The sequence below is a fragment of the Aythya marila genome (assembly GCF_965140915.1).
Source record: "Aythya marila genome assembly, chromosome: 3".
In the NCBI taxonomy this organism is placed as follows: domain Eukaryota; kingdom Metazoa; phylum Chordata; class Aves; order Anseriformes; family Anatidae; genus Aythya; species Aythya marila.
In genome coordinates, this window is record NC_139044.1 from 620,470 (window position 1) to 645,346 (window position 24,877).

At 45.1% G+C, this 24,877-nt stretch overlaps 1 protein-coding gene across 1 annotated transcript in view; it reads left to right on the forward strand.

The window, feature by feature from the left end:
• Positions 1-24,877, forward strand: part of SNAP25 (synaptosome associated protein 25) — a 60,588-nt gene that overhangs the window by 18,272 nt on the left and 17,439 nt on the right. The window contains exons 2-4 of the mRNA XM_082757292.1: positions 14,246-14,380; positions 15,035-15,076; positions 23,207-23,255. Of these exons, the coding sequence (XP_082613418.1) occupies positions 14,309-14,380; positions 15,035-15,076; positions 23,207-23,255 (163 nt within the window). The 5' untranslated portion in view covers positions 14,246-14,308. The remainder of the gene's footprint in view (positions 1-14,245; positions 14,381-15,034; positions 15,077-23,206; positions 23,256-24,877) is intronic.

The window sequence follows — 24,877 nt, forward strand, 5'->3', positions numbered from 1 at the left end:
TCAGAGTTATGACCTGTACACCCCCAGCTCCGTCTCACTTTGCCCTGTGGTCCTTGTCATGCTGCAGTTTTGCAAGCAACAGTGCCTCTCGCTCCCAGGCTGCTGGGGGCTGAGTCTGGGTGAGTCATCTCTGCAATGCTCTGGAGGAAGCGCTGCTGACAGTCGCCTGTCCTTGGGAAAAGCTCTGCTCTCATTTAGAAGGCTAGAAAAGCAGGCTGTCTCAGCTGAAACTCAGAATTTCTGGGTTTATGCTCAGGTGAATGAGTGCAGGTGTGCCTAAATAGGTGTGAGTCTTACAAAGGTCGAGGTTGGATCATTTAAATGTTTAGAAAAAAATACAGATCATCTGTGACTATTTATCCATTGCAAGGAATATTTTATTCCTTCATTTCGGCATGGCTATTTAAAAGCCTCTGGTCTTAAAGGCCCAAAGTCACCCGATGTAGCTCCCAGTGGTGGCAGAAAAAGGTTTATGGATTTAAACGAAAAAGAATTGGAGTTTTCATTGCCAAGCAGTGAAGCAAAATCCCTCTGCCCTTAGCAGTGTTGCACACACTCTGCTCCCCAGCTTGAAATCTGGAGCTGTAGGATATTGACAGTGAGACTGTGGGAATAACCAAGCACAGTGCAGGGGAAATTCTCTATTTGCTGAATTCTGTGACTTGTTCGTGACCAGACTGTGATTGCTCTCAAATGCCAACACTTATTTTTGTGCTGAGTTTGTTCTCGCCATTGCTGTTGGTTGTACGTGAACTGCTCTCAGCCCAGCATGCTGCTGTGGTTCGTCATCTGTCAGCTGAGCAAGTGGGTTAGTTTTGTTTCAACAAATGCTGTAGCCAAAGAAACTGCTTGGCTATGCTGTGTGTACACCTTCCCATGTGATCCTCACTCTGCGTAGCTCCAGGTGTGCTTTCAGTGCTTTCATGCCTTAGATGAATGTAAGGCAGTCTGCTTTTTTTTTTTTTTTTTTTTTTTTTTTAAGTACTCTTTCCCCAGTAAAAACACTTCTGTTTCTGTGCTACAATGGTGAATGCAGCCGAGTCGTCTCTTACCGTCAGCAGTAGCTGTATCTGCATACCTTGGAGGAGATCTGTGCTTTGAATATTAAAGGTTTCCCCATATATCTCCATGCTGCAAAGTAGTTGGCACATCGGCTTCCTGATAGCCAGGCTGCCGGGGCCAACAACCAGTCAATTGTCATTTATTTTATTTACATGATCAAATTTAATCCTGTGGTTTATTGCTCAGCAGAACCTTCTGAGTCTCATGCATCTCCTTAGGACTCACCCAGCTCACACCTTTCCCAAGCCTTTCCCCCACAGATTGTATCACTGCCTATTTCAATATATCCATCTCCCTTAATGAACATATGAACTTCAGTGGGGAAAAGGGGGAGTTTTGCAAAACATTTTTAAGCTGTGACCTTTCAGGGCCATCATCTGTGGGCTTACTAGATTCAACCGATAACAACGCAACCATAAGACTCAGGGGAGAGGTAATATTCCCACATGGAATTGGAAAACTTTCTACTCCTAAATACAGATTGAAGAGAAAAGGCTAGAAACCAGAACAGACCATCTTACATGCCTTTGCAGACCTTAATTCCCTCACAAACATGTGCAAACCGAATAAAAAGAACTAGCTAAATAAAAATCCCCACACAGAGAGAAAGATTTTGATCCTCTGTTCGGAAAGGATTTTGCAGCCTCTCTGTTAATCTGCTGATCACGTGGCTGAAAGCGATGCCCTTGAGGCACAATCTCGCCTGTTGTGGAGTTGATTGGTCAACAAAAAAAGAAAGGGGAAAAAAAAAGGATAGAAGTTGTGCTCCTGTATTAGCACGGCTAAATCCTCGCCTGCAAGTCTGGGTAATCTTCGGCGCACTGGAGGAGCGTGCTGGATTTTTTCATCAGCCTGTGAAGGCTGAAATGGACTTCAGAGGAAAGAGAGGTTTCTAAATCAGCCTCACAAGCCTGTAATAAATAATGAGGAGTTCTCATAGCCTGCATTGGGGAAAGCTAGTGTGTGCAGGTGCCCTTGGCCTCTTTGAATTTATATTACTGATTCTTGGGAAATGAGTAGCAGCCAGGCATTAGTTGTAGGTGTGAATCAGAAAGCAGCAGTGGCCTTTGAAAATGAGTGAATAAGTTTTGCATATCCGTGGGGTGCTATTATGCATTCCTGTGGCTAATATAATTTGTTGCTTAGCCTAGAAATGTCAGATGCTTTCAATATTTGACTTGTACAATTGCAAGTGCATTGGAAGTATACGTTTTAAACAGTCATTCCCAATTTATTGTTTTTGGTATGAACATTCACCAGCAACGCACAGTGGATATGACACTAGGATCTCCCCATTTCATCTCCCAATCACGCCCAGTGAAGGCAGCAGCAGCTCCTCTCCCTTGTCTGAACGGCATCTGCAAAACTACAGACTTTTGGAGGGGTCGGCGATGGTCAGGGGTCCAGCTTTGCTTCAGGGAGATGAGCTGTCTAACGGTATCAGAATTTCTAGTCCTTGTGACCTTATAATAGAGCCTCAAAATAACAATATATAGATCTGTAAAAGGTTTATTGGTTTAAAATTGGGCTCCCGAGCCTATTTACCACATAAAATGCATTTACAAAAGGTACTGTGTTGTGTCCTTATGTTGTGCCAGCTGTGTTTTTCATACTCATGTGTTTACCTATGTATCACCTATACGTAAAGAGAGAATAGGGGTTGTTAAAAAACAAGTAGGGTCCTTGCTTTTTATAATGCGGCTGTAGCTACTGCTTTTTCTTTCTTGAAAGGGAGTAAGTTTTCAGAGCTCTTGGACTTTAACTTCTACCTCCACATGTAAGTCCCCAGTGGGGACTACTGTGTGAAGTAGAGGAGAGCAGAGAGGGGGTTAGGGCTGGGCTGCCCTGGGCATGGCAGGAGATGAATCCATAAACGTACTCAGGGGTAGTTCAGAACGCCCTGGGAAAGACCAATCCCTTTTTTTTTTTTTTTTTTTTTTTTTTTTTTGTCCATTCTTACAGCTCTGTTGCTTTAGAGAAAATCCTCTGTCAGTACTGGAGAGGTACAAATCTCCTGAACTCTCAGGAGATCTCAGATATATTTTGGATAGCAGTCCCTTGGACATGATAGGGCTTTGCTTCAGGCCTATAATCTCTTGTGTCTTTTCTATTTCACTTATGGCACTGCATTTGCACAGGACAGTGCCTTTACCACAAATGGCTACGTGCCTCAAGGGAAAGACTCAAGTTGTCAAGCTCTCTTCCTTCTTGCTACCTGCTCCAAATGCCATGTGATGTAAAGAACAGAAGGATGGACAGACAGACGAACTGATGGATGGACAATGAAATCATGTCATTGAAGATGAGGCTCTGTCTCTTTCATTTGAAAAAGAAAAGCACATGAATAATCAGCTATAGCCTAGGGACACAGAGAGAATGGGATCTTTTCTTCAACATCTTCTTTGAATCCATCAGAGCTTTAAAAAATCACCCTTCCCCAGACAAACATCCCATTCTACAGATATCATCAGCCTGGTTTCATAATGCTTATATTTTGTCAGCTGCTGATTTGACTCTGACGACTTAGTTAAAGAAGATTTAGTCTTTCTGCTAAAAATATATCGGGTCTTTGGCTGAAACATGGCCACCCATTTACCATCAGGGAGAAATGAAGGGAAGGAATGAATATCATAAACACGATGAATTGGTTTGTTTGCCACAAGTATAAGCCTGTAGGGGAAATTTGTCTATTTACATTCCTAATACCCTTCTGATCGAAGCACGCAGAATTGCATTCCCCGGTTACAATGCTTATATGTAGCAATAGAGGCATTAGTTGCCTTTCATTCATTTCTGTTCAAGTTAAAGCTACATCTGCACAGCCCAGAGCCTACATGACCAGCTCTTGCTAGAGGAAGGTGCCCCTTGGCATCGCAGCTGTGCTTCAATGCCCACCCAAAGGCGATGCAAGCCAGTGAAACCTCCCCACAAAAGCCACAGCGAGGCCACAGCCTGTTGGCCCTGCAGCCAAGTGCACGAGTGCTTCACTGGCAAAGTAAGATTGCACTCACAAGGTGCCAATGGCACTGGGAAGGTAAAAAGAGCGTATAATGGCGTATAATGAAGACTGAATGCTGAGCAGTGAAGGAGTAGGGCTTCTGCAGCACTCAGTTCAACCAACACACAGTTATCAAGCCCTGTTCAGCATACAACACGTAACTCCTTACTGGTATAATACAGTTCAGGGCGCGGGTTAGGTGTGAGTGCTGGACTGCAAAACAACCTTACAGATATGAACCACACAGAAAGAAATGAAATGTTGTCTTCCTGAGTCTGCTGACAGCCTGTGACAAACACTGTCACCGCCTAACTCCCGTCTATTGCTTTGAAATCAAAGCTACAGCAACACTGATGCTGATGGTGTTAATTATTTCACTGCCAAGCTTTTTTTTTTTTTTTTCTTCACTAAATTTCTTTCCATATTTTCCCAGTTACCAAAATCACCAGCCATTCCCTACCAAGCTTGAAAAAATTAGTTTCACTCACAGCTTGTCTCAGCCTAAAAGCACCAAGGTTTGTAATGAAGGAACAGCACCAAATTAATCATTTTTTAACAAACAAATTAAGAATTCTGTGACTGTTTTAATGATTGGGTTATTAATTGTTCCATTCAATTAATCTAAAAAATCACTTTTTAATTAAATAAAATTACCACAAAATTTCCCCCTGACTTGCTGGCTTCCACAAAATTCAGCAGAATTCATCACTACTTCTTGATGGAGGCCAATGCAAATGTGCTCTTTTCTCTTCCTGCAATACTTAAGGACTTCCTTTCTATCACCCATTTAGCTTATAATTTCTTTTTCCAGTTGTCTGTCTGCTTTCTCGGGTCATTATAAGAAATTTGAGGATGATTTCTGCGGTCTTCCATTTTCTGCCATTGATTCGAACTGCACATAGTGTAAGGATGTGTAACGCTTCCAACACAGTGGTATTTTACGTAGACTTTGCAAAGTCAGGGCAAACTTAGAATGGGTTGAGGCAATGAAGAGTGAAGCCTTTTGAACAACACTCACGTTGAGTGCTCTCTTGCAGAAGCTCTGCTTGCTTTCTCCATTGCCACAGAGTCCGCTCCTTGATGTATGAAGATGCAGAGGGAGACCCTTCACCCAGGAACACAAACCCCCAGCAGCCAGCTGGTTGCACCACGCAGATCTGACAGACATCCCCACTGGCTGGACTGAGAGCAAAAGAATGAGCAGACAGGGCTGAGCTGCTGTAATTCTCTCGCGCCGCATTACATGTTACGTAGCTGAGTGCTCCTGACTCACACGCTAACTGCAGCACCGGGGGTTAGTTAATAGGCACAGGCACGGTTCGTCGTCTGTATTGCTGTGACTTTATAAGGTTGAATCAGATTGCTCTGGCCTCCGTGGGAGCTGTGAGCGAACAGATTGTTTCTCACTGCCCACCACCATCCCACGCTGTGACCAGCCCCTTTCCTTGAGCCCACTGCAAGCAGGTGTTTCATACAACCTGCCAAACCTTGGCACTTAGCAGTCACGGACAGTAAACAACTCTTAAAATAACGAGGAAAAGGGGCAATAATGCTTTGGTGCATGTGGGCGCTGGTGCCACAAGACAAGGGTGGATGCCGGTCCTGCTTGGCTTCCCAGGAAACGTGTGCCTGTCTTGCATCCTGCACTGATTTCCCTGCCACTCACCAGGTTTGATTCCAGCCCTTGCACCAAAGGATCATTTGGGTTTGGGATGCTCAGTGGAGGCAATGATTAATTTAAACCAGGAGACTCAAAAGAGGCTTGGATGTGTAGATGGAGGCAGGGGGCTGGGCCAGGAGCACTGTGTGCTCCTGAGAAGACTGTGCAGAGGGAGCAGTGTCATTCTTTCCAGAAACCCAGGAAGAAAAAATGCAGCGGGCCTCATGCAGCCTGGTGGGAACTCCCCCTGTGCTCCCCAGGAAAATCTGCCACAGAATTTTCCTACTTCTCACTGTCTCTTGAATCTTTCAGTAAATGTCTTGCAATAATTCAATTCTATACATTTATATATATTTCATCTATCAATCTGTCTATCCACCTACCTCATACCTCTTAAAGAGAAACAGAAGGGACAAGTAACATCTCAGGAAAATCTGTCTCAAAAGCATTTAGGACTCCAGACACAGCAGTGTTATGTTTGCACGCAGACCCCCATGCACATGCTCCACTGTTCACCCTCTGCACACTGCTGGGATCTAGGCGCACGCTGCCAGCTGGTAGCCCCACCTGCAAGCCTGACCCTGCTCATGGCAGCAGTGAAACTTCTTCCAACTTGAAATGGGGCGTGACTGTCACCCCTAGCTTCTAAAATTGGCCATTAATCAGATTTAGTGGCTTAGAACAGCATAAAGAAATCCAGGTTGGACTATAATCAAAGGGAAGAGAGACTGGCTGCTTGTCATCGCTGCAGCGAGGGTGGGGATTTTGAGGAGCACCTGAGCAAATTTAGGGTGTCAGTGTCACTGAAAATCGTGACAGTTGGAAATCTCATCCTGCAGCTGAGCAGATTCCTTTTATTTTTCTCACAGATTCTGGCCACAGAATGTAAATAGCTTTGTTAGGAATCAAGACATTTTCTTTAATCCTCTCTACTAATACCTGGATTTCTTGTTCTGAGCCACCAGCAAGATCCAGCTATGCAATGGCAAGTGAGGTTGGAGGATATTTTGGAGCAGGTATCTCCTGGAGGGAAGGGGAAGCACTAAGCTCTTTGAGCAACGCTCATGTCCTCATTTAAAACCCTGTGAAGTGCTGGCCACTCGTTTCCAGAGATGACCAATTCAAACTGGAACCAGCAACTCCCGGGATGGTCAGGGCAACAAACAGTCCATCTGCCAAGGAAGGACTAACAGAGGCTGGCCTGCTAGCAGGACTAGTGGGATCACGACAAACTTTGGGAATCACATGACTCTGCTAAATTATGAATGAAGCTGTACGAGGCAGTCACCTGCGAGAGCAGGGAATTAGACTCACTGCAGCCTGTTCAGTCCAGGTTTCTGTTCGGTGTCCTCCGCACTGCCAGCAGCTCCCTCCAGATGTGATGCCCACTCCTGGTATGAGGGTTTCTCTCTTCAACCTCCACCACTCCGAGTGGTTGCCTTCCCAAATGGAAAGAATAAGCATTTTTGCCTGCAATGTTTTTCTGTAGCTGTTGGAAATTAAAAGGAAAAAAAAAAAAAAAGAGAGGAAAAAAAAGAGAAAGAATGTGTGGGTACATAGCTCTGGAAATGACTGCAGAGAGATAACACCTTGCAAAGTTTATTTTCGAAAGTGTTTTTTTTTAGCAGTAAAATGGGTAAAAAGTCAAGTTCTTATTTTCCTGAAGTGAAATGGTTACAAAACGGCTGCTCTGTGGTATTTTAATATATTTTTTTTTTCAGTGCAGGAGCCTGATAAAGCGACGTGCACATGCTGGAGCTGTATAAAACAGCAGTGTTGTCTGACAACCGACAGGACAACAATGTCTTGCTTTGTGTGGGATAGGGTGGCTCCAGGCATTTCTTTTATGACCTCCTGTTATTCTCCGAGATCTCAACGGCAACTTTTTCCACCTGCCGTTGCCACTGGTTGCAGCGCCCGGGGGAAGTGTGGGATGTATTGCTCAGAACCTCCCGATTTGCAGAAACCGGAGGCACGGAGTGGTTGTGTCAACACAACTTGTCTGCCGCACTGCAACCGTGTACGTGCGCAGTCACGCTCATTTACCCACCGATGATCAGGGTTTGCCAGGGACAGGGGTGCCCACACTTACCGGAAAAAGTGATTCCCCTGGTAGCGCATTTACGGTGCGCAGCTGCATTCGCACTAACAAATCATTGTATTGGGCTTTTTGGCATTACAGCATCAAAAGCCCGTAGGAAAACTGCTTTCCAGTTATTTATTTATTTATTTGTTTTCCCAACACATTCAGCAGTCAGGAATCATAATTTTGTCTAATTATACTTCAATATCTTCAGCTTGGCCTTTGGCGGGGGTGTTCTCGCTCCAGCCAGATGCAAGCTCTGACACAGTGGTGCACATCACGCCTGGTAGCATTTACCCCAAAGCCCTCGTCCGGTAGTACAAACATCCCCAACCCGAGTGCCAGTCCATGCCCCGAAACACCTGCAATTCCATAGCTAAAAAAAAAAAGATAGGGTAGGAAGGATGCTGCCCGCATCGTGCAGATGGGAGACAGATTCAGTTGTTAAACACGGACAAGCAGTCCCATCAGAGGGTATCCAAGACATCTGCATGAGGCTGACAGATACAGCCAGCAGCAGGCAACCAAACACCTAGAGCATCTGACATAGCTCCAGAGACGTGTCTTTAGGCAATGCAAGCAAGCCCTGACAGTAAAATAAGTTGTCTAAAGCAAAGCAGGAAGACAGGGACAAACTAGGAATTGCTGGTTTCTCCTGAATTCAAATGTGCAAGATCTCCGTGCCTGTCTTTTCCAAAGTCACTCCCTGTCAAGCCCTCGCCGGTAGGCATTATTCTCTCCTGAATATGCAGCAAAAAGAGGAGAGGGAAAGGCTGTCACCACACTCTGTCAGCTGGGGGGTGGAGCTGTGCCAAAGGCCGGCCAGCAAGCCGCTGTGCGAGAGCACCAGGAGGGAGCTGGGACCTTGCCGTACCCACAGGCAGAGGCTGCTCTGTGACTTACCAGGCAGCACGGACGTGACAAAGGTGTTTCTTTGGAAATGGTAACTGCTGAAACTCTTGGGGTGACTTACAGCCAGGCAATAGGCTGTGCTGCAGAAGGGATGCAAAAAGCAGTCTTTCCTCAAGGTTTTATTTCGGAGATATTTAAAATTAAAATCCAAACAACAGAGTAAATTTTCATTGCCGTGTTTTATACAATAGCATAAAATCTTTAAATAGGATTCCTCATTGCAAAAGTAGCTGATTTGTTCTTCAAGTGCTTTCAGATCAATTAAAATACAATAAGAGCAAATGCAGGAAATATTTCTGTTACAGACAGTATTAATTGTGGTGAGCTCTGGGTGCAATGGAGATGACAGAAGTCAAAACCCAGAAGAATTAGAGCTTGTAAGGGACATTTCTGAAAGCCCGCAATCTATAAAAGCCGTGCTCCCAACCCAAATAAGCTCCCAACCCAAATAATTTCTCACCACCTGTTGTTTGTCAGACTGAGTAAAGGCTTTTTGCTGGAAGCTGCCTTTCAACACTGTATCACCAACATAGTTTCAGGGGGCACCGTAAGCAACATGCAGATATGGGTATTTATGTGTCTTTCCACAGCATATTTGCACTTCTGATGCTATTTTGTTCCCTACTGGTATTAGTAGGCACTTTCTGGTCTAGACTGATCTTCATGGTTAATGCTGGGACATTTCTTATAAGCCAGCTGCAAAGAGCCAGCCCATCTAGGGAAGGCTGGAGGAGGCGGTGAAAGGCACGACCAAAGTGCCGGCAGCTGAGCAGGGAAGAGGATGGGTGCCTTGAGAGAAGGATCCTATAAATCCCCAAAGCTGCCTTGCTCCCGGCCATATCCCGTGGCTGAACCTGTCTTGTGCAGGACCCAGGGAGTCTCCTGAGTTGCTGCAAGGCAGCCCTGGGGAGAAAGGATGACCCCTTTTATCCACAGCTGAACTTCGTCTCTCCCTTTGGCAGTGTGCGTTTCTCCTTCTGCCAATGACCAAATTAAAACTGAAAGGGGAGTAGCTGTAATGCAAGCATCCAGCTTTTAATAACTCAACATCCTTCCCAGGATGCTTGATGACCAACATCTCTCTTTGGCTTTTCAGCAGCTCTGCTAATGCCACGGCGCTGTGGTAATTTATTTCCATCTTACACGAAAGAAGCATAAAGTGGGGTATTGACCGACTCTGACTTTTTTAGAGGAATACGCCAGTGCAGTCATCCCCTGGCTACAAATATCCACGGGAAGAATAGATGTGTCCTTTAATAACAAGGAGAGTGCTTAAAAAAGAACACTTTATTGCAGTGTTGCCTTCACCACAGTAAATTGCAGCATTTTCATTTTCCTGTATTTATTGCACTGAAGTGTTTATATCACTGCGAAGCAAATATTTGCTTTCAAAGGTCACTCATTGTCTCTCTCTCCCTCTGGGGATATATGTAGGTCTCTCTTAGACTTCACTATGATTCCGTAAGGATATACAATGTTCTGGCCATGAGATCCTTTATTGCACCCGAGCACTACTAAACTAGCAGATGTAGAATTCAAAGTATAATAGGCAATGCGTTTCCATTAGCCAGTCTCTACGCTTTTCTGTAACCCTCAGTCTCCTGTTGTGCTCCTCTGCCAGCCCTGGTGTAACACGCAAGACTGGCTCACAGGGAATTTGATGTAAGTTGCTCCGTTCCCTCGGCTTGGCACATGATGTTTTTTGTAACAACATTTGGACTTCTGTCTTCTTTTAAGAGAGCATTACGTATGTTTGTCTGTGATCCCAGAGGGTTTCCCTTTTTTGAAACAGAGAGCCCAAGATCCTTGCAAAATTTTGCAACTGCATCTGCGTATGCAATTACTGCAAGGATAAACACAAGGTGACTGAGTGCATGCAAGTGGCTGTAGCTTCTGTAGCAACTTCTTTATCAAAGCTTAAGATCCTTAACATAGTACATCACTTTGTTTTGATGATCTGTCACCTCTGCAGTAACCATAGACAAAATAAAATGTAGAGAAAATTAAAGAGCACTTTTTGGAGAGGTTATGCCCAGTCATATTGGGGATTTTTAAATCATTATAGGCTTTTGATACTTGATTCAAATCGGCTTGAATGAAAACAGAACACAAAATATCACAAGGAATTTATTCCCCGAGGTCCCCAGTAGAATCCTTGGTCAGTTCCCATGTAACTAAAACAGCAGCAGGTTGTCGTAACAGACAAAACCAGACCACTACTTCACATCTTGAAAGCCTGTCCGGCAGTCAGTGAGCGCAGCTCCACTACCGCTCACATTTGCTTGGCCATTTCTCTCATCCCTTGGTTTCTATGTTCTGATAAATCAAGCGGACCATATATAGGCCCCACATTTTTTTTAAAAAACGTCTTAGAGGGAAAACCTAATTTGTACTGTAGTGATGTAATTCCCTTTAGAACATACGAATATGTTCTCTATGGGACTTTATAGATAACAGGGTTTGTTGCTGGAATTTCATGAAATTGGAACTGAACTTAAGCACATACGGGGCTTCTCTTATCTCTAATCTGTCCTAGTCCACCTTTAGAACTGCAAAATCTGAAAAAAAATGAAACCCATTCCTAGTCACCTGCAACATATATGCAGTTTATCATACTGTCTGCAAATGAGTAACCTTTATTGATTCTTGCGCATGGTTTTTTATTAAGTAAAGTTGAATCAGCACTGCTGCAGGGTACTTTTGTTTATGACTAAAACTTGATGTAAAATGACTTGTCTGGAAGAATGCTTTTTGCTATTTCTCAACCCATTCTAAGTGCTTTACAAATACCAAACAAGCTCAATAAACCTGTCAAATTCAATCACTTGCTCCAGAACATCTCTCTGGTTACAACCTCTGACATTTTTTTCAGTTTGATGCAAAGAAAGGATGCATCTGTCACTAAAATGTCAACTGATGCTTCTAATTAACCAAAAAGGAAAACTCCAAAGAAAAATCAAGAAGTTCCACCCCTTTGTTACTTTTTTGCACCACCCAACACTTGCTGGTTTGTGATCAGAATTTAATAAGTAAAAGATCCAAAGTCAGGCTGGAATCTACTTGAGAACTGAGTTTTCTGCACATTTTTTACTATCTGTGGTGACTGAGAAGCAGACAGCATTATTAGCTATTGTCAGGAGAAGCACTCATCTCACCTGCACTTGCTTACAAGTCTGTAATCATTGAGCTCACACGGGATATGCTTAGAGATTGAACCAAATCCCCTGTTTACAGTGAGGAAAGCACTACCAAATAGACATAAACCAGGACATAAACCAGTTTTCTGCTCCTCACAGTGAGATGTATACACCAATTAGATCAGCTCCAAAATCATGTCTAAATCTTTGTGACTTTTGCTAAAGATCAATGCTGCTCTTCTGCCAGCACAAGTGTAGTGAGGAATCCAGGCAGAGGAGAATGTTTTATTGCTGTGCCAGAGCTATGTTAATGCTGAGTTTTGCTTCGATCTGGGAAAAACCACTATTTGTGAAGCAGTGACTGCTCTAGTGCCAGCCTGTGCCAGGTGGGACAGGAGTTTGGACAGTGGTTCTTTATCAAAATAACTTATTTTTATCCCAGTCAAGCTGGCTCCATTTGCTGATCAGGAGCAGCTTCTTCATGAAGCTGCATGATGTGCCACAAAAAGCAATGTGCGTGCAGCAGTGGGGTGGGAAGGTTGGGGTAGCCTTGAAAACCTACCCACTCTTTCACGTGCCCTTTAGGAGGACACCAGTTCCTAATTCAATTTTTCCTCCTAATCCTCGGAGTGTGACAGTTTCGCAAAGCTTATTTACTGCTGTTTGTGAGCATCCTTGAAGTGCCTGATATCAGTCTGAATATTAGCCATGAAATTAAGCTCCACATTAGCATCTTCGGGGGCTGCAGATGAGTTGCTTAAGCTTGGTCCTTCACACCACTGTGACCATGCAGCTGGCAGAACCGGGTGGGCTTCTTTTCCAGCATATATTTGGGCTCCTAAATGTTGTGTGACCCTTCACAGAATGTCAGCCTCCTTCTGACAAGGACGTAGCGATGCGCTCAGTGATGAAAGTAGGATGCCGTGCCAGTAGCTTCAGGGCTGGCTCTCCGAGATGGATTTCATCCTGCTGTAGCTTCAAAGAGGAAAAGCAGCCACGAGTGAGGGCAGGGCTAATGTGAAAGCATGAAGGTCACATATTCCTTCATAGATAAGAAAAACAGTAAATTTGTTGCTGGAGCTGCAGAAGAAATGCAAGGAGTGGTCTGCTTTCCTTACACATTTCTAAGTAAACAGGGTGTGATCCAGGAAATATCCCTGCCACACAGCTGTACCTGTTCAGCTCATACTCCTGTTGTGCTGATGGAAAGTGCTGTCAAAGCAATAAGTGGGTTCATCTCAGATAGAAAATAATTTGCTTTTAAAAAGAGCTATTATTGTTAAAATTTTAGAGCCAAACTCTGCCCTGGCTTATCTTGTTTTATAAAGGCTACACATATCACGAAGACAGGACTGAAGATAGCCCCTGGGATTTTGCTTTCCTACAGCAGCTTTACTGAAAGAGGCTGTTTTTGTCCTCTTTCTGTAATTGAGCACGATGGCATGTGCTTTATGGCTGTTTATTCTCAGTCCCCCACAACTTCCCCACCTCCTCTGCACCTGGGATTAGGTTTTTCTGCAATGAACAAATCTAACATTCAGTGAGCAGTAATTTGCAATGTGGCATGCTTGAATCGAGCAGAGAAATAAGCCAGTGTTGTTGTTATAAAGACCTGACAGATGGTAGGAGGACCCGCCTTTCTTAATCAAGTCATGCTCAGTAATCAGAGCTAGCTCGAATTTATAACAAAAAAGAAGCCCTAACCAAATGAAGATTAGTGGGCTGCATCCTGATCTCGGGTTAGGACGAGCTCAGTGGCGTTGACAACGCCAGATAAGTCCTGCAGTCTTTTCACCTGAAATGAAAGATTCGCCCAGGTAGATACCTTCACCCGACCCAGCTGTAAACACTGCTTCAGAGTCTGAACTAGAGCATCCTGGGCAAGTCGTTAGCTGATAAAAATCTGAAGTTTCATTGTCTTTGATTTCACTAGGGATACATTAGCTGAGTGCCCAGCCCTCCAAGCGACGCAGTTGAAATATAGGATGCGAGCGGTATAGGCTTGACCTTGACCTCCTTCAAATTAAGGCTTTTAATTCTAGGGCAGAACAAATGGGTCTGAAGCCCACTTCTGGTACCGAGCAGTGCCCCCTGAATCTCCAGATGTGGTGTGTATAGCTTTTGAATCATTAACGAAAAAAGAAGGATTTGTTTTTCCTCAGCGAACGTAGTAAGAATAGATCCTTGTTCCTCAAGAGCGATTAATAGCACAGGAGTAAAGCACCACCTTGAAAAATCCTGTGTGCTCTGTGTAGGAATGACTATCCAGAATGAAAGCGTTTGGGTGAGGGCACTCGTAATAAAAACACTTCTGGGGGACTGGCATTTAAGCACATCTCGGTGCTTCAGGGAGCCTAACCACTCCGTTTCTTTCCCTTTTCGCTGTCTTCCAGGCTCGCAGGCAGCTGAGCACAACTCCTTGATCTGCAGCTTCCACAAACACACCCACAGCTAAAATGGCGGAAGACGCGGATATGCGCAATGAGCTGGAAGAGATGCAGCGGCGCGCCGACCAGCTTGCTGATGAAGTGAGGCCGAGGGCTAAGCAGGAACCCTGGGGCTGGGTGTGGGTGACAGGCACGGCCAGAGACAGGAGCTGGTCTGGAAGAGGAGTTGTGGGACTGATTCTGTTTTCTGTCATCTTAACACGGAAAGCAGAACTGGAAAAGAGATGAAACAATTCAGCATCGTGTTTGGTCCAGATTAAGTAGTTTAGATTCAGATATTTATTGATCATGAACATGGTTTAGGTACTAGGACATGCAGCAGTTCGACTGACCTTAGAGCAAAACCCAGCAATATGATATTGTCTGAGGATCCCTTCAATCTGCCAAGCCCATGCAACATTAAATGTCACCAGTTAGGTGATTGCAAAGTAGCTGAACACTGCGGGCTGTGTTTCTAAAGTGGAACACCAGCTGCTCCCAGCACCACTGTGGCACCGCACGGGCGAGGGGAGCGCAGGCGTTAGAGCCCGCAGCTGCCCCGGGACGCGGGGGGAAGCGCTGCATCGTGAGCCCTCCGGGGGGCTGAGGACGAGGAGATCGCTGTCACCCGCCGATGGCCTGATTTGGGGGGAAGGCAAAGAGCACAGGAGAAACATGCTGTCAGCGGGAGCCTGCACGTTAGTGAGGGAAACTGTGTCTTGCCAAATCTAAGTGGCTTTTCCTGTTTTTTTCCAGTCCCTTGAGAGCACCCGCCGAATGCTGCAGCTTGTTGAAGAGGTAAGGACTGCATTTTATTTGAGCTTCTGCTGTGAGCAAAAGCGATGGAGACTGACACATTGGGAGGTTCCTTTTTCCCTCTTACTCGCAGTGCTAGGGCGCGGCCATGGCTTTTTGTACCACTCCGTCCCTCCTCACCCTACCCCAGGCAGGAAGCTCATTTGAGACACCGTGCCTCAGCTGCCCAGCGTCGAGCTGCAGGCCAGCTGCTGAGGCACGATGTTTTGCCCATATCTGAGTACCCATAGAGACAGGCTGCTCGAGATAAGGCAAGGGAACAGCTTCTGAAGGTGACCCGGAGTGAGGGACAAACAGCTGAGTTTGCTGCAGAGCTCCTGGAGCCTCGTGCTGGCACCGCCCTGATGTCCTTGCCATATCGCTGCAAGCGGGGAAGGTGAGAAAGGCCCTCTGCCTCCTTGCCCTGTCCTCTTTGGTACCTCCCTCTACAAAACCACTTGCAGCTATTTATAGAGCATCAGTCGCCACACGTTAAGTGCCACTTCACGCATCTCTGAAACATTTATTAGGGTTTCAAGGCTTATGAGCTGTCCTAGATCGACAGCTCTGGAGAAGGAAGTTCTCTGTTTCCACGGTGCTGGGGAAGGGGACTTGGGCTCAGCCCCCACGGCTAACACAGCCTGCACCCACCTGCAGGGGTCAACCCCAGAAGGAAAAAGCAATTTGCCCTCATTTCACCCTCTTTGTAACAAAGGGCTTTAAAAGCTGGGCGCTACCAAACTCGGTTCAGGTTAGAGCAATCAGGCATCAGGCGGTGGAAAACTTTGCTCCTGCCTGACAGGCTGTGTTATTTCCAGACACTGTGCGAGCTGTGGCTCTGGAACCGGTGACATTTTTAATCAGGGTCATCAGTACTGACAGTCCCGGTACTCCTGACAGCTGGAGGAGTCTCCAGCAGAGACAATGGGCAGAACATGACATCAGGTCCCACGTCCAGGAACAAGCACAAGCCCAGCCGTAGGCTTCACGGCCTCAAAATCAATCAGGACTGTGGAGATCAATGGAGCCCAGTGGAGACAAAATTAAATTTCCGTGTACAGATAGACGAGCAGATGGGTCATTGAGCATAGTCAGCATCACTTCTCTGCCACAAACACTTCAGATCTGGGCCCCTTGCAGCCAAGGCACGCTCTTGTCTTGCAAGCAATCTGCCCCTCTTCTCCGCTCAACTCCCTGGACGTGCCATTTCCAACCTTTGCTTCACGTCACCTCCCGGCTGGACGCAGCTCCTGCTTTAATTCACTTCGCTGACATGCACAAGTCTTACACGTGTACCTCCACAAACACAAGGCAGGAGAGCACGCTGCCCCAAAATGCCTGCGATCAAAATAGACAACGCAGATGATGAGTGGGAAGAAAAAGAGGCACAGGAAAGGGAAGTGATTTGCCCAGGGCCGAGCCATCGGTAAATATCAGCCCTGTCTCTCCCAAGCTGTATTTGTGTGACCTATGCACTGCTTGAGTTTTCCTAACATATTGAACGAGCATATTGTGAATGCCACTGGAATTTTAGTATTAAATCACAGCAAATGGCAAAGTGGGAGGAGAACTGGGAGTGCTGCATTTACCAATGAATTTGTGTAGGACTCCAGTGCTTCTTGGAGGAGTGCGGCATCTCTCTGGACCTGGCTTTTATTCAGCTGCTACAATATCTTCCTGTGCAAATACAGAAGTTTCTAAAACTAGCCCTGAGTAGTCAAGGGAATTCATTTACAATGAGCTGAATATTATTTTCACTAATGTGACTACAAAAGACCTTTAAAATTCTCCTGTGCTCTGAGCAGCTGGTTGATTACTCTGACCCCATTTTCTAGGTACTTCACAAAGCACGCAGCAGTTAGGGAGTGAAAGATTTTAGACTAAAAAGACAAGTGGCGAGTGTCTTTGAAATTGAACTTGCACTGTTCTGATTTAATAGACAAAAAAGAAATCCGATTAGACTCACTTGCTTAGCAGAACCCGTCTAGTGGGTAGAGAGAGAAAATATTCTTCCTCAATGAAAGAATGCTTTTTACTTTATTCTCTTGATAAAACAAATCCAGTACTCCTTAACGAGGAAGAGCAGGCCCCCGCGTTTAAGCATTATTCCTATATACATATATATGGATTCCTGTCAGGGTTGGCTCCGCTCTGCTGGATGCTGGGGAAATACAGAGTAAACAGCCTGACTTGGCTGCGCTCTAGGGCCAGAGGAGTGCTGTCTGCTCAGGGAAGGCCTACAGCAGTACGATGCTGAAATGAGGCCAGAGCATGAGGGACACATCCGATGTCCACAAAGGATTTTCTGGGCCCTCCTTGCCCCAGAAGACTCGGCTGAGTCTGAAGACTAAGCCCTGCTGCTGTTTGCAGGAAATGTCAGCGAGGAAAACGGAGCTGTTCTCCTTGCTGAAGGACCAAATCTGTTACTGCGGCTTATTTTATAACCCAGCTTTGCAAGGAGCTGATTGTTTCAGCCCTAGCACAACAGGAGAAGCCAGAAGAAGTGGTGAGTGGACATTGTAAAGTGGCCACTGCTTTGCCCGAGGGCAGCTACGTACTGGGATGGCGGATTACAAAAATCAGTTTGCTCTGTGGTGCTCGGCATACCCATGCAGCACACAGCTACATCCGCATTAGCCAACGGCATTGGAACTGCTCGCTACTCACTGCCATAAACACCTGCACTTCATTACATTGCTGTGCAATGTTTCCACCAAAACATAAACCAAAAATGAACTTAAGCGGGAGAAGTAAGACTAAAACATAGTTTGTGGCTGACTTTCTCATTATCTTCTTGTTCGAGCTTTTAACCTCTGGGCTGGCTGTACTAAATGCAGAATAACACAGTAGGAGAAAAGCCGTGAGTCTGCTACCATATTCTAGTGGAACCACCATCGCTTTTAAAAAAATCGATCATTGTAAGGTGGAAAGAAGATAGTTTCTAGCTCTGACGCAGCAAGGGAAAAAATATCAACAAGATCAGTAGTGCAGAAAGCCCAGCAAGAAAGCACTTAGCAACGAGCACAGACAAAAGAGTTGTTTTGTACATCCAAATCCAGACAGGACTATTTCTCCTCTTACATGCTGCAGGGTTAGAGTCAAGTTTATTAAGATACCAGAGCTGAAATGCTAAGCTGTGGAAGTCTGATAATGTCACGATGCTGCTCGGAACAGGACACTGAACATACAGTATACCATTTTACTTACCTCCTTCATTTGTGATTGGGAAGTTAAGTTTCCTGTGACATTATTACCACAGTCAAATGCCCCTTAATTATAGACTAAAGAATTTTAAAAAAAATCTATTAATTTAGATTTTGATCCAAATCTTGTCAAAGCTGATTTGAAAAATCCCTTTGACATCATTAGCTATTGGAATGGTTTTACTCAGACAAGTGTGCTAGTCTGTGTAATTCCACAGAAACACACGTCTGGCCCAGAGGAAGGTGATTCATAACTCTGGTGTCAGTGCTTGCCATGCAGGATGAAACCCTGTGTAGCTGGGTCTGTCAGCTGGGTAGCACTGGAGCCAGGGACATTGCGCTAGATGAAAACCAGGCACGCAGGATTCAAAGGGGGTTATACGCAGACCTGCATTGGCTGAGGATCTGAGCCCCAGGGTGAATTAACAGGCTTGGAAAAGTAACAAGGCTTTTCGGTCAGGCACGGAGAGACATTACAGTGTTAACAGGGTGACAGTGAACCTGGAGCTGGAGTTGACGAAACGCATTACTACGGATGACTAAAAGTGTTTCTTTGACCACAGGTTTGTCTTTAGGGTGTTGACATGCCTCTTTAGTGTCACTGGGAACTGCTAGCATTCTCAGCCTGTCTTGATTTATAATTGCCTGCGTTAATTTATTCAAAACAAACTCTATAAACCATATTGATTAAAGCAAAATTCTTCATTGAAGAGGAAGTTTATGTGTTCTTCACATAAGTGAGAGTACGTACCTGTTTTTCAGGCTACTTCCTGAAACACAGAGGAAGGGGTTTCTAGAATTTGGGTTCTCTATCTGATACATCATTCCCTTATATTGCCAGGAAAACCAAACCTTGGGCTTAACCACGGTTGGCATAGCTGCCTTTTGTAGGGGGCATGGAATGGAAACACACTGTATTTCTGGAGGGACTGGCGGGCCCTTTGAAAAGCCTTCCCAATTCCCTTCCTTGGGAAATTCAGTGACATATCAGTAGTAAACACGACCATGCATTTCCCCTCCAAAGTGCTGGGCAAATTACAGTGAATGCCTTGTTGATTAATTTAATGGGCTTTGAGTGAGACCCTACTACAAAAAAGTTTTATAAAGCTGTTACAGAAGATTGAGGATAATGTATATTAAAGACTGCAGCAGGGATCCAAATTATGCTGTTAAACTGGCTTCTCTGAAGCACACTGCCTTAAGATGATGTATCTAAAAGCAGAATTAGGCCCAAAGTTTTAAAATCATATATTCTAGCTTTCTGATTAGTAGCTTAGCCTGTGGTCCAGTGGAGAAACCGTGTGTGTGCTTCACAGAAACCACAGGAGTGTGAGATGTTTCCTGTACTGTGGCAAAATCCAGCCGCCCAAATTCTCCTCTCAGGTGCAGCAGGAAGAGAAAGAGAGTCAAAAGTGAACCCAAAGAGACGAGGCTGTTGAGAGATGGATTAAAGCGGCATGTGCTCCTTGAACTTTGCAGGACCCCATCAAAGATGTACTTTTCTTCTCTCCTGCCTGAACTATCCTAAGCATCCCATTTTCTGAGAACCCTTATTTTCTGCAAACTAGATGGAGGATTGCCTGTGCAAGGATTGGAGAGCCTTAACTAATTCCTCCATTGCACAGGAAGACAGAAACACCCTAATCCTGGGGAAAGCACACCTTTAGCAGACATTTGCATAACACCACAGACCTCCCTACCTCTGCCCATGCACAGGTTCCCACGTAGGATCTTGCTGTTGGTGAGCGCCGTGTGTGGGTGGGAACCTTTCCTGAGCCCCTGGATGGGACAAATCCCAAGCCGGCACCCACCCGCTGCCGTGACATGGGCTCATCTGGGAACCTGTTAACAAGGTTTTATGATCGGTCGTTGTAAAGCATATTCTTCTGGGCTGGCAACTTGCAAACACAGCTTTCGTCACCTCTCAGCAACCAGTTCGCGTGTGTCTGCCGACAGCTGCTCCCACTGACCGAGGGCAGTTTCAGTGGTAGTTTTAGTGCAGGAAACACCAACATGTTCTGTGCTTGGGAAATCTCGCCCGTGAGCCCCAAATACATTTTTTTGGTACCTTTCTTCCTCTCTGTTCCTTTAGATGAAGAAGGATTGAGATTTCTAAAGATGGCTCAGCCTGTTTGCACCGAGGGTCAGATACCCAGAGTGTTTCTCTCCCGCTCAGATGTCTGGATGATGAGCACATTTGCCAAATAGCTCTGTTTGGTTTTGAGCTATCTAAAAAGTCAGTCACAATGGAAATAATTAACTCTTGGGAAAGTCTGGATCTGTTTTAAATGTAGAAATGTGGTTTTATATATATTTTTTCCAATTGGCTGCACATGGTTAATTTTTTTGTGAAAAAGAAAACAATTAATGCTTAATCAAAACTTGGAACAGGAGGAGATTGTCACTTGATGTCTGAATCACCTCTTGTCTTTGTCAGTGAGCATCTTTTTATTAGCTTCAATGTGCTTTGGATTAGATCTCAGATGCAGACAAGTGTATTCAATGCACACTCTCTAATATTTTCACATTAGGATTAATGCTGTGGCAGGCTGAGCTACAGGTCACTTTCTTAAGAGACAGAGTATTGCCTGATGAAATGAAATGGTATTGATGGCCAAGTAAGTAGCAGAAAATTGCACCTCTTTAGCTCCGTGCAAGGATTTAATACGAAACACAAACCATGAGGTCCAATTGCCAAGTTCCTCTCTCAGCATAGGTCTCATTCAGGTCACTGGGCAGCTTAGCTGCATAAAGGCAGATTGCTCAGATCTCAAAAACTGCAGAAACAGAAGGTCAGAGGGCTAACGAGCATCAAGCATTTCTCAGCCTGGCTGTGTTGGAGTCGCTGAAAGCCAACGCCTCTCACACCACCAGCTGCAGGTTTTCTAATTCAGAAAGGTGTAATGTCACACCGTGCTGTATTTACTCAAACCCAAGAGGACTCAGGAGCCAAGCAGCCTCCTTGTGTTTGTATGATGTATGTTTTGTTAAAATGCATATAATCATTCCGGGTAAGCCACCTTGGGTACCAAGAGCACAGAGAGGGCACCGTAACAAGCTACCTAACATCCACTGCTCAGCAGATCTGCTACTCGTCCCACAGAAAACTTAAGATCATTCAGGGCGGCTTCCTTACTGTATATAGGCAAATCTACGATGACCCTTGGACTCTCAGTTTGCAAAGGCTGTGAAAATAAAAGCTGGCTGGGACTCAAGCAAGTGCAATGTGAGCTTGAAAGGAGAGCGAGCAGCAGCAGCACCTGGCAGACAGCTGGCCGAAGGGCGGGAGGCTTCTCTCCACCTGCCAATTCCCACAGGGCCTGAAAAAGGGGGAGCAAACCAGGCTGCACACATCTGATGCTCGTTGCAGTTCCTACAGCGACGCAGGCACTAAAGAAAAGAGCGGGAGTGCAGAGGGAGGCAGACAAGAGCGCAACAAGGGGCATCTCACATCCCTCTTGAACTGAGCGGGGTGCTCTTGAAGCAGAGCAGAGAAGCTCCAGCTGCAGCCACCTTGAGTGCTGCCGGGTTGGCAGCTGAGCCGTGGCACGCAGCGCGCTGCTGGCCGGCCTGCAGGCACCCCAGAGTGTGCCAGTGGCAGGGGGACACCACTGCTCCCCGACAGGAGGAGGAGTGATGGCAGGAGGGATAATGTGAAGCCCTGGACGTGCTTCTGGGAGGGGGGGATAGCCTGAAAAAAAACAGGAGGGACGGTCAGGACACAAGGTTTCTCTTCCTCGTGTTGCTGTGTAACTGTGGGCAAGCAACTGCCTCTCCCCGGCCCCTGCAAAATCAGCACCACCAACTTTATCTGCTTCACGGGGATGGCTTTCTGTTCAAGGAAGCAGCTGAATTACTGCCACACATGTCCAGGTAACTCCCTTGGCAAGCTGTCAGGCCACAGAGGACTTACTTCATCTGTTACTGAGATGCAACAGTCAGGCTATCGTTCAGGCCATTAATTATTCACAGATGTTATCACTGCTCTAAGCAGAACGGAGCTAGTTTTCCCTTTGTAATTAAAAAGGAGCTAATCTAATCCGTGATATAGCTTCGTATCACAGCACCCAGAAACCTGAGACACCTGGTCGCACCCCAGAGTGGTGATAATGAATGCAAAAACTGTATTTGTGAAAGGTGGCCTGCTGCTGGTTCAGGCAGGAGGGAGCTCAGAAGTGCTCATCTTTGCCTAAGCCCTGCTCCCAGCAAAGATGATGGTGATAAGACTCCATTTAGCCTTCGCGGGAACCAAGATAGGATTGGCATGGAGGGGTTTAAAAGTCCTGCCTTCAAGCTTAGTCCAAAGTCCATTGATGGACACTAAAGGTGACTGTTGAATGAATTACAGCTTGGCTCAAAACCATTTTAGGTCTCTGAGCCAAAAAATATGATTTAATCCTACTAAATGTTAGCCTGCCTTAAAATGGATTTCCTAAGGAGGTAAGCTCTCTGACTTCTGTGTTGCAAGGGCTGTGTACAAAGTGCTACAGCTTATTACCAAACATGTTTGTGTGCCATCTATTTCTCCTGTGGGATGAGTGTACATCTGCAGTGTCAACACCCCCTTCTTCCCTTCTCCTGCTCAGAGAACTTGGGAACAGACCCTCTGTATAGAAATGGCTCTCACATAAGGTAATTATTTAATTGCACGGTCTGGGACTTTGTGTTTCTGCAGTAGTTCAGTGTCCCAGTGAATCCTAAAGGGCTGATGGTACAGTTTAGGTTACACAGTTCCCTTTACGGTGCCCAGTCACATAAGGGCTTTGGATCGTGCCACCAGCCCCTTATGACCTTGTCATTCCTCTCACTGTTTTTCTTTTGTCTTCCTATGTCCTGTGCCGAGGACTGAGAGTTCCCTCACTGATCTCTCTTTCTCTCTCTTTCTTCTCCCCTTCTCTCTCCTTACCTTGCTACCACTATTGGGATGTAGAGTAAAGATGCTGGTATCAGGACTTTGGTTATGTTGGATGAGCAAGGAGGTAAGTTCAGATTGCTTCAGTAAGGACGTAAACCATTCTCAAAGTGCTGTACTAACTGTGTGCAACCCTGAAACCCAGGGCCATAAAACATGTACGGTTATGCATGAGAACCCAAAAATCTCTTTGCCTTCAGCTTCACTGTCTGACAAAGGAACGTACAATAGCTGTGTAAGAGTCTGTACTTCTTTTGATCTGTTTCCCATTAATATCAAAGAGAGCTGCAGGCTGAACTCATCAAAATCATCTTTTTTTTTCAGCAAGCATTGGGTCGAGATCCAGCTACATGATGGGAAGATTTGCCTCCATCAATATAAAATCCAACATTATTTAAGCAGGTGCTATGTAATTTTCTCACTTGTTTAGCTACAAGTGAAAGGCATGCAATATATGCATCCCAAGAGAAACTAAAATGGTTTGGCTTGTGCAAAATTCAGGGTGTTTTGTTTTTTTTTTTTTTTTTGTTTTTTTTTTTACAGAAATGTCAGTGAGGATAACAGGAGCTTAACATTAAAAGCTCCAGAACAACCATCTCATTACAAGTGACCATATATGAGCCTTTAAACTTTGACAAGTCCCTGCCTGTGGATGACAGTGACACAGACAGAGCTAGATGTATTCAGTGCATCCCAGGAAATTACATTTTTGCCCTTCATAATATCACAAAGCAGCAGGTAGCTTCTCCTTCCCCCCACCCCCCTCTACCCCCCGAATAAACTAATATTTGCTGCAGACCCACAGCAACAGCAACAGGGAGCCTCCAAAGAGAAGTTAATCAACAGGGTACGAATTTCTGCTACTCTGTATCAATCCAGCCCCCCAAAAGCCAGTGTTATTATTTAGTTTGTGGCACTGTGTTAGGAAACATTTTCTACAGAGGTGACACTCCGTAGCTCAGCAAGCCCCAACAACCATTGAAGGCAACGTTACGGCATTATTGGGAAATGGACTGCATAACCCGACAAGCCCTTTTCATCTATTACATCCCTGCTTCTCTGGCATGAAAACGAATGAAAAGTAATAACAGGACCTAAACAGAAAATATTTTTTTTCTGTTTGCTGTTAGGTACATGTATTATTGCTTCTTGTATTTTATTTTTTTTTTTTTTCCTTTTAAGGAAAAGAAATTAAACTAACCAATTTTTTCTCATCAATTTGTCTTGACAAGAAAAATATTACAGATGTTATCTATGGATGTTTCTTATTTCCTGAATAATGTCAGCAACAGAGCTATCACTGAATACAGAAAAACAGATCATTTATATTGAAACAGATACGGCACCTGTGTAAATAATGTGCTTTGTTTCAGAAGTGTATTAACGCTTGAAATAAATCACAAATATTGTCAGAGAAAGTCTGCAAATGTCCACTTGTATCCAGTAACAAAAGTCAGGGGCAGATCCACAGAAACTTTAGCAGTGCCTCTAGCTTCCCTTGTGTTTAGCCTTAGGAAAGTAGGTTTCTTTTCTCTAGCTGTTGTTTTTCCACAGATTGCTAGGGGAGGTTATTTTCTTTTTAACCCCTTGTTTATTTAGTTATTTCCTTTGGAGTTTTATTTGATCATTACTGGTAAACCCCTGCACTTCCGAGTCATCCCACCTAGTCATGCTAGGAAGGACTGTCCT